Genomic DNA, 9,563 nt, shown 5'->3' on the forward strand with positions numbered 1-9,563 from the left:
AGCGGGGAGCCGCGGCATGAGACGCGGTTCCCAGGATGTCCAGTAGGTGTCGCTGCCCTGCGGTCGGGGACCTTGGGGGGTGTTGGCCCTACCTGGGGTTCCCTCCGCGCGCCTCACCTGGGCTCGCGCCCCTCGCGGCCAGCGCCGCATCGGGAAGTTGTGTCACTGTCGTGCAGTCACCTCCACCCGGAGAGCTCCCGCTGCTGCGCTGCTCGCCCTGCCCTCTGCCTTTAACCTTCTACCGAGGGGGCGGGGTCCGACGGTGCTCTGGGAAAGGCGGGAGAGCTGGCGCCCAAGGTATATTCTTCCACAAGGGCTGCGCGGGGGACAGGACAGTGTCCGAGCAGTCGGGAGAGCAGGCTGACGAGAAGATGCCACTGTCGCTACCACCTCAAGGAGATCCCAGGGAGTCCAGCCCGTCCAAGGCCCCCAAGAAGCACGCCACTTTCCACATCTGGCGCTCCAAAAAGAAGCAGCAGCCTCCTCGGTCTGACTGTGGAGTGTTTGTTCCGCACCCGCCTCCGGCGCCGGTCGGCGAGGCCAGGTAAGTTCCTCGCTGAAGCCCTCCAGTCTCATCTCCTTCCCTCACCTTGTCCTGCTGTACTCTTGGGTTCTCTTCACCGCCAGTTTCTACTACCCGGCTCAGAACATGAGGAAGCCCGGGGTCGGCTTCACCCTCCAGAAGTGTAAACGGGTCCGGGCAGCGCAATCCTGACTGCTGCCAGGATCTGTTCCCCGGCAGCTTGTAGATCAGACCAAGCACCGGAGAGAAGAACTTGTGCCCACCCATGTGGTCTTTATTTAGACTGGCCAAGATCTTATGCAAAAGTGTACATTATCAACCTGCTAGGGAGAAAGGGGGCGGGTAGTGAAGGGTTATGACCACAATGAATGATGCTAGGAATCCTACCGCGGGGATTAGGTCATATATATTTTTTTTAACAATCATACCTTTATTGTAAAGATTTACATTCTAGAGATATTATGCTTCCATTATCCTCACAAGATCTGAATAAAGGAGGAAGTGACAGGGATAGTTATCCGTTTTTTGTAGATGAAGAAACTGAGATTGAAGGGTAAATGACTGGTCCCCATTAGAGTCCCTGACAAAACTAGGGGGCATCTAATTATTCTAAGTGTAATTACTATTGTGCTTTTTAATTATTACATTGATTTTCTGGTAGTTTTATTCTATATGTATAACTTGCCAGTTGTACCAGAATTGATGGTTTGGTTGAAAATATTCAATTATTTTCATGCCTTGGAGGTATACATTTCTTCTTCTTTTTATAAAAAAAATATATTTTTCATTGTAGATGGACACAATACCTTTCATTAATTAATTAATTTATGTGATGCTGAGTTTGGAACCCAGTGCCTCACACATGCCAGTCAAGTGCTCTAACACTGAGCCACAACCCCAGCCCCAGGTGTACATTTCTTTTTTGTTGTTGTTGTGCTGCTGAAAATCAAACCCAAGTGGAGTCTCAAGCATACTAGGCAAGTGCTCTACCAATGAGCTACATAAATCCTCAACCCGGGAGGTATAAAATATTTTTAGTGCTGGATGTTTAGCCATACCCAGTGAACCCTGTAGGTGTTTAAAAATACATCGTAAGAACAATGAGGGTGAGAATAAATTTGCTTGCACAAGATGGGCATTTTAGACATGTTTTTCTTTTATTCCTTAAAAAGTATTAATTGTGCAGTCTATTTTCATTCATTTAATAAAATTTTTATTGAGAATCTTAGCTAAATGGTGGGATATTAAAAAAAAAAAACTAGGTGGCACCGGTCTGTAAAAACACAAAACAAACAAAACAAAACAAAACAACAACAACAACAAAAGAACAAAACCCCAAACCCAGCTACTTGGAAAGCTGAGGCAGGAAGACAGAAGTTTAAGGCCAGCCTGGGCAAAATAGCCAGACCCCATCACTTAACAAGCAAGCAAACAAACATCCCGGCACCCGTGGTGCTCACCTGTAATCCCAGTGACCAGCTTGAGACAGAAGCATTGCAAGTTCCAGGCCAGCCTGGACAATTTTGTGAGACCCTCAGCAATTTAGGGGGGCCCTGTTTCAAAACAAAAAATAAAAATAAAAAAGGTTAGGGTTGTAGCTCAGTGGTAAAGTATCCTTGGGTTTAATCCCCACTACCAAATAAAGAAGAAAAAGAAGACAATAAGGATTCTTAGTCATCAAAAAATTCTTACTCTCATATGGAGACCAAAAAGGAAACAGTGGCTAAATGCTATGCCAGATGACAGTGCAGAAGGGTTCCAGGGAGGTTTCCTGGGAGATTGGGTGAAGAGGCTTAACTGGAAAAGGGGAGGAGCAAGGAGTCCCAGGCAGAGGCTGCACTGTGTGCATTACCAACACTCACAGGAGGTCCATACTTGGGAAGAACCACCAGTGGCTCAGGGCCATCTGAATGGGGGAGGGGTGCTAAGAGAGAAGACACTTGATATTTTCTCATATGAAATCATACACAGTGACAATCAGTTGTACTAAACACACTTTTATCTATTCAAATGCTTACTGTGCCTTGTTATGGATTGAAATTTCTAACAAAATATGCAACTTAATAATGTGGTACTCAAGCTTGAAGTACTTTTCCTATTACATCAGTAAATATTTTAAAGACTTTCATGGCAGTTTCTCTTACCTGACCTAATCTCATCATTTCCTATCTATCAAAATGTAATAATACACAGCTCTAGATAATTTATTCAAATGCAAAAACGTTTTAGAGTAAAACCCAAAATAGAAACTTTTGCTTCTCTTCTTGATTTCTTGTATGTATTTTGGTTCAGTCTTGAATCACTTCATTCTTTCCTTCAAAACTATGATGAATTTTGCACTAATAAGTGTTCTAAAAACTAAACATACTGGTCTGTCTTTGGGGGTTTTCTAGTTATATCACCTTTACAGATATCTAGTACTTCTGAGAAAGTGTACCTGGTTGTAATCTGAAGAGAGTGGTTACAGCTCACTTAGGTTTTTGCTCAATCTTTGGCCAGTGTGGCCTTCTTGAACCCTGTTCATTCATCTGTCCAGGACTTGTAGATCCAGATGGACTATGCAGCACTCACTGTGACCTTTTTCTCTATTTGAGGAGGGGACAGCCAGGTGGCCACAATTATTTGCTGAGCGTATATGATTTCTATTGCAAATTTTTAGGTAAAACAAAAATGGATTCATGTCCTGGCTGTGTGACTTAAGCAAGTTACTTTTCCTCTCTGAATATTGGTCTCTGTATTTGTAAAATAAAGACAATAGACAACACACTGACTCTGTGGGGCTCTTGTGAATATGAAATGGAGAATTTGATGTTAGTCAATGTTAAAGTTTTATTGCATTTCTGGGCACAAAGTAAAACTCAATATAGTTGTCCTTTGGAATCTATGGGGGAATTGTTCCAGAACCCAGTGGATACTAGAATCCAAAGATGTTTGAGTCCCTTATATAAAATGATGTAGTAATTGCAATATAATCTGCTTACATTTTCTGGTAACTTTAAATCATTTCTAGATAACTTATAGTACCCAATACAATGTAAATTGTTGTTATGCTCTATTATTTAGGGAATAATGACAAGGAAAAAGGTCTATACATATTCAAACAAACAAACAAACAGTTGTTTTAAATTAATAAAAAGAGGTTTGTTTAACTCATGATTTTTTTTCCAAATATTTCCTATCCATGATTGGTTGAATCCATAAATGTAGAGGGAAAGCTGTATAGTGGGGAAAACCCCCCAAAACCCTCCAGCATATGCATTTCTTTTTTGCAACATGTTGAAATGTTGCTTCTTTTGTATTTTCTCTGTTTAAGGCACCCTGTGTACCCTGTGTTATTTTGATTAGAAATGAGCTCTCAGGGCTGGAGGTGTGACTCCATGATGAAGCACTTTCCTAACATAGGAAGGCCCTGGTTTATCTCCCAAACACTGGGGGTTGAGGAGGAGGACTTAACTAAGTCTTTTTTGTTTTGGTACACTGGTGATTGAACTCAGGAGAATTCTGCTTCTCAGCTACATCTCCAGCCCTTTCTTTTACATTTTATTTTGAGATAGTCTCACTAATTTGCCAAGACTGGCCTTGAACTTGCAATCCTCTTGCCTCAGTGTCCTGAGTAGCTGGGATTACAGGCCTGTGCCACTGAGCTCAGTTAGATAAGTCTGTTTTTGTTTTATCTAATGTTAAACTGATTAATACTGAGTTATTTCTCATATGCCAAAGGCAACAGTTATAATTTTAGGTTTATTTTATTTCACCACTGATAAATGAGAAATTTTGATTTAGCTTTATCACTAGCCATGATCTGGAGGAGTTATTTTATTGCTTTACCTTCAGTTTCATGCTCTGTGACGTCTAAATGTTATTTGTGTGTGTGTGTGTTTGTTGTTTTGTTTTGTCTTAGTGGGGATTGAACCCAGGTTCTTGCATGACAGGCAAAGGAGGTAAGCCATTTACCACTGACCTCCACCCCCAGCCCAGTGTCTGCCATTTGAATTTTTTTTTTTTTAACCTAGGTAAGCCTTGGCTTCTTCACCTGTAGGATGGAAGTAATCATACTTCTTTTACAGAGATCCATGAGGATTGGGTATTATACATGTAAAGCACCCAGCACTGGACCTGGCAGGTGATTGATAGAGTCCTTTATATTGTAAAATATAGACAATAGACAACACACTGACTCTGTGGGGCTCTTGTGAATATGAAATGGAGAATTTGATGTTCAAATGCAAAAACGTTTTAGAATAAAACCAAAAATAGAAGCTTTTTAGAAAAGGTGGTGGTTGGTAGCAGGAGTGATAGTGGCAGTGATGGTTATAATTATTGTTGCCTTGTTTATAAAGAGAGTAGCTTTGATAAGTGCATCATTACTTTGTAAATGAAGTCAAACAACTTCAGAAGCTTGAAAGGTGTAACCAGCTATGTTAAATTTTGAAGTACCTTTGAGTATTTGGATGCCTGTGTTAGTCTATATGAGGGAGGCTCTTCATGCATTTAGTGACTTAAAAGTCTTACTATGTGGGCATGCTCCATATGTGTAATATGAATTGTAATGCATTCTAATGTCATATGTAACAAATTAAAATGGAAAAAAAGAATAATAAAGCTGAATTCTACTTCTAAAAACAAAAGGACCACTTAAGCAATAAAATGATGTTTATTCTCTTGGTGTTCAGCTAACCAAAAAGAAAAAAAATTTCATATATAACTTAAATACATATATTTAATATATAATATAATTAAATATGTGTTATATATATATATTATATATATATATATATATATATATATATATATATATATATATATATACACACATATATATATATGATNTTTAGAACAACGAAGACAAACTTTATTCTTGAAATTTTAAAAGGAACCTCTCCTGAGACTGGGGTTATGGCTCAGCGGTAGAGTGCTCGCCTCGCATGTGTAAGGCCCTGGGTTCAATCCTTAGCACCACATATAAATATATAAATAAAATAAAATTATTGTGTCCAACTTCAACTACAAAAAATAAATATTAAAAAAAGGAACCTCTCCTGAGATGATTTTGGAATCATCATTTTAGGATGGAATAATTCTTTGCCACTTGTCTCTGTCATTATACCAATATATCCATTCTCTTTTTCTGCATTTGAATCATTCTACTTAGTCCATGAATGAGTGGTGATAAACCCTTTTGTCATAAACCCTTTTGGAGACCCTTAGAACTTTGATTTTTTTTTTTCCTTTACTGGAGATCTAACCCAGGGCCTCCCAAATTCTAGGCAGGTGTTCTACCACTGAGCTACAAGCCCAGCCCGTCTTTTTTTGACTTTTGATTATAAATCTAATTTGTAAGCTGAGAGAGTGAATTTCTGACTTATTTGTCCCTGAGAAATTTGATGTAATAAATATATTAGATCATTTTTAGATCCTAATATTCATTTGAAATACCTATTTTCTCAAGGCAGGGTCACTCACACCTATAATCCTAGTTACTTGGTGAGGTTTAGGCTAGAGGATCAAGAATTTGAGCCCAGCCTGGGCAACAGAGCAAATCTCTATCTTAAAAAAAAAAAAAAGGAAAGAAAGTAAAGAAAAACGACCATCTTTCTATGAAGATTAAAGACACGTATCTATCTTAAAGTTTAAGTTCACCCAATGAGTCATTTATATTTCAAAAATGTCTATGCAGAGGAAAAGTGATTTATTTTTTCAAAAAGCTTTATCTGGTCAAAAGGAGAAGATCATTTGAAGCTTGAATTGTATAATTTTTCTGTCTACCTTGAAAAATTTTATCAAATAATCATTTAGTCTCCATTTCATATTGAATTTATTGTATAGAAGACTTAGAGATCCTATTTATAAAAAGCAATACAATCCTATCTTTAGAAACGCTTTGCTAGGATTAGTGATGAGTTTTTCTATGGCGTAAATTCCCATTGGGATTTTTTTTTCCCTTTCTTTTGATGCTGAGATTGAACCTAGGGTCTCATGCATGCTAAGCACAGGCTATACCACTGAACAACATAATAAGCATCAACAGCTGCCAACTTCCTAGCCCCTGTATCTTATTGAAAGGTGAATTGAATTTTAAAGAGACTTTTTTATATAGTTATGAACACTAACCACTTATTATGTATCAAACACTAAAAAATAGAACAATGAAATTAAAGGTGATCCCTGCTTCTAAAATTGTAGTTTAATGGAGGGTGGGGTGTGTAGATGAAAATAAATAAAGGAGCATAGGATGCTCCTTCTATTTGGAAATAGAAGAGTTAACTCGATGCACAAAGGAGGATTATCTTGAAGAAGCAGAATTGTTTTTCTATCATGGAGACATTTTATTCATATTGAATAATTAATGAGAAATTTTATTCTCTGATATAGAAATCATCAAAGACTCTAAATCTTCTTGAGGTTATAATCATCTTAAACTATATTCAACTCCAGGCCAAAAGAAAAACTATGGAAACTTCTTTTCATAGTGGCGTTTAAAACAGAATCATGTATTCAGGATTATGCATACATAATTTTCTCCAGTTCCTTAAAACATCTAGAGCCTGTGATTATATTTTCTCAACTCTTCTTTCACATTTTGGAAACTAGAAATAAAGATTGGACTTGAAATGTGGAAAACTGATTCTTAAAAGTTGGCTGTAATTATAGGTGAACACAACATTGATACTAGAATTATAGACTGGAAATGAATGATTCTTGGCATTCTTTAGATGGATCTGTGAATCCAGAAAGGATTATTCTTTAGGCTACAAGGCTAAAATGTTGTCTCCTCCTTCTTTTGTCAAAATGATTCTGGAATTGCTGACAAGGAAAGTCCAGCATTACCTATGCTTTTTAAGCAAGATGTTCTTCCTTAAAAGCAACCTGTCACAGGAAGGGGCGTAACTCAGTGGAAGAGCAAGTACTTAGCATATGCAAGGATCTGAATTCCATACTCATGAACTACCTATATAGTCATATCAAATTGCCTGGCACATCAACACATGTCTTTTCATAAACTCAATTTAGAGAAATAAATTCTGGGCTTTTACACAGAGGACATTGAAATATCCATTCAATATCCCAAAGTAGATTTTCAAAGTAAAGTATGTGTGACTGTCCCACTTGAGAGTTTGGCAAGAAAGTCCAATCAATTGTTATGAGTCTTACCAGTCCATTTGTAGCTCCCTCCATATAGAGCTGCGCTGGCTAACCAAAATACCGCATCCAAATGCTCTAAGGATTCAGATTTATAAGAAGTCCTCACTCTAAATGGTGAGTACCTGCCTAGTATTGTCTTTCTAGCACTGTGCATCTCTGGGATTGGGCTGGTCAGTGGAAGTGAAACAACGACAGAGACCCCATAAGACTAGGGGATCATTTTGATAAGTTACCAGGAATCTCCAAGGCCATGCAAGTGAAGCAAAGAATCCAAAGTCCTTTCATAGTATCCCCCAACATCTCTCACCACCAAGTTACAGCCAAGTCCATTTTGAATGTATAGCTAAGACAGAAAAATGAAACACAGAATTAACAGGGGCCTTCTGTTTCTTACTTTTCCATAAATGATGAGTGAAAGTAAGTTGGTGTTAAGCTTGGCAAAATATTTTGGAGCAAAGGAAGTTGGCAGCTGTTGATGCTTATTATGGTTGTGCGCCATGTCAAGCCAGTGACCCTAACTGAGTCTCAGTCATCAAACAACAGGGTTATGGTATCCCAAAGGCAATATTTATAGTTCAAGTAAGAGATTTGACTAACAGTTATGTAAAAACACCAAATGTAATACTCTTTTAATTTTTTCAAATTAGTTAATAAACAGTAGCATAAAGCTCTTGGTAGTCCTTTGAAATTCTTTAGCTGAGTAGGTCTTTATTTTGCAATTGAGGTGCAGAGTCAAAATAATATGCATATATATAAGATAAGAAAATAGAGGAAGCATTTTATTTATAAAAACTACTTCAAGCCATGTCTGTGGAAACTTTGCTTTCCATCAAGATTTGATTGAAAGAAGTAGTTTAATATACACTGTGTATATCAGGCATTATTCTAAGTACTTTATAAATATTAATTCAGTACATTAATAACACCCCTGAGAAGTAGGTATTATCATTATCCCATTTTGGACCTAAAATGAGGCACAAAATGATATAATAGTTTGATCAAATAGGGGTCTTGGGTCCTTGTGGTTAATCACCACAAGTTAATTACTATAGTTAATGTTGCCTCTTTTATTTTCCCATAGTGAGGAGATTTAGGCTCTGGAGCTTCCAAGCAGAAATTCAAATATATATAGGAAATCAAGTTAATATTTAGTGCTAGATAATTTCTATGTTAAGTAGTGGAGAGAAAAATATATAATTTCCAAGACATATGAGTATGATAAAAATCCTAGAAGAAAAAGAGATCCTAAAGTGGAAATTCAAAAGTGCATGTTATAAATGGGAGTATCATGTCTAGATCCTGAGTCTGGGGCTTCTGCCTTAGTTGTCAGGAAACAGCATATTAAGAGGTGGGCCTAGTTTGTACCTTCTTTTTTCTTGGAGTCAGGCACAGGCAGTAGAATGCAAGGTGGTCCTTTAAATTTCCAGTTGCTGCTTGGTTTAGGTAGGGAAATCAGAATTTCTCAAATTGAGCTCAATGCGGTAGCACATGCTTGCCTGTAAACTTGGGAGACGGAGGCAAGAGGGTCTTAAGTTCAAAGCCTGCCTGTAGAACATAGTGAGACCCTGTCTCAAAAAAATAAATAAATAGTAGATAAATAGATAAATAAATAAAAAGGGCTGGAGATGTAGCTCAGTGATACAATCCCAGTACCATTAAAAAAAAAGAAAGAAAGAAAAAACCTTGCTGGGTACGGTGGTACATGCTTGTAATCCCAGCAGCTCCAGAGGCTGAGGCAGTAAGATCATGAGTTCAAAGCCAGCCTCAGCAATTTAGTGGTGCCCTAAGCAACTTAGCAAGACCCTATCTCTAAATAAAATATTTAAAAAAGGGCTGGGGATGTGGCTCGGTGAGTTCGATCCCTGGCAAAAAAAAAAAAAAAAAAAAAAAAAAAAAA

The 9,563-nt window shown here is 37.9% G+C and overlaps 1 protein-coding gene across 1 annotated transcript in view; it reads left to right on the forward strand.

The window, feature by feature from the left end:
- The first annotated feature begins 213 nt into the window (after positions 1–213).
- Positions 214–9,563, forward strand: part of Crybg1 (crystallin beta-gamma domain containing 1) — a 186,566-nt gene continuing 177,216 nt past the window's right edge. Inside the window, exon 1 of the mRNA XM_048783055.1 lies at positions 214–544. Coding sequence (XP_048639012.1) covers positions 372–544 — 173 coding nt within the window. The 5' untranslated portion in view covers positions 214–371. The remainder of the gene's footprint in view (positions 545–9,563) is intronic.

Source organism: Marmota marmota, unplaced genomic scaffold (assembly GCF_001458135.2).
Source record: "Marmota marmota marmota unplaced genomic scaffold, marMar, whole genome shotgun sequence".
Taxonomy (NCBI): domain Eukaryota; kingdom Metazoa; phylum Chordata; class Mammalia; order Rodentia; family Sciuridae; genus Marmota; species Marmota marmota.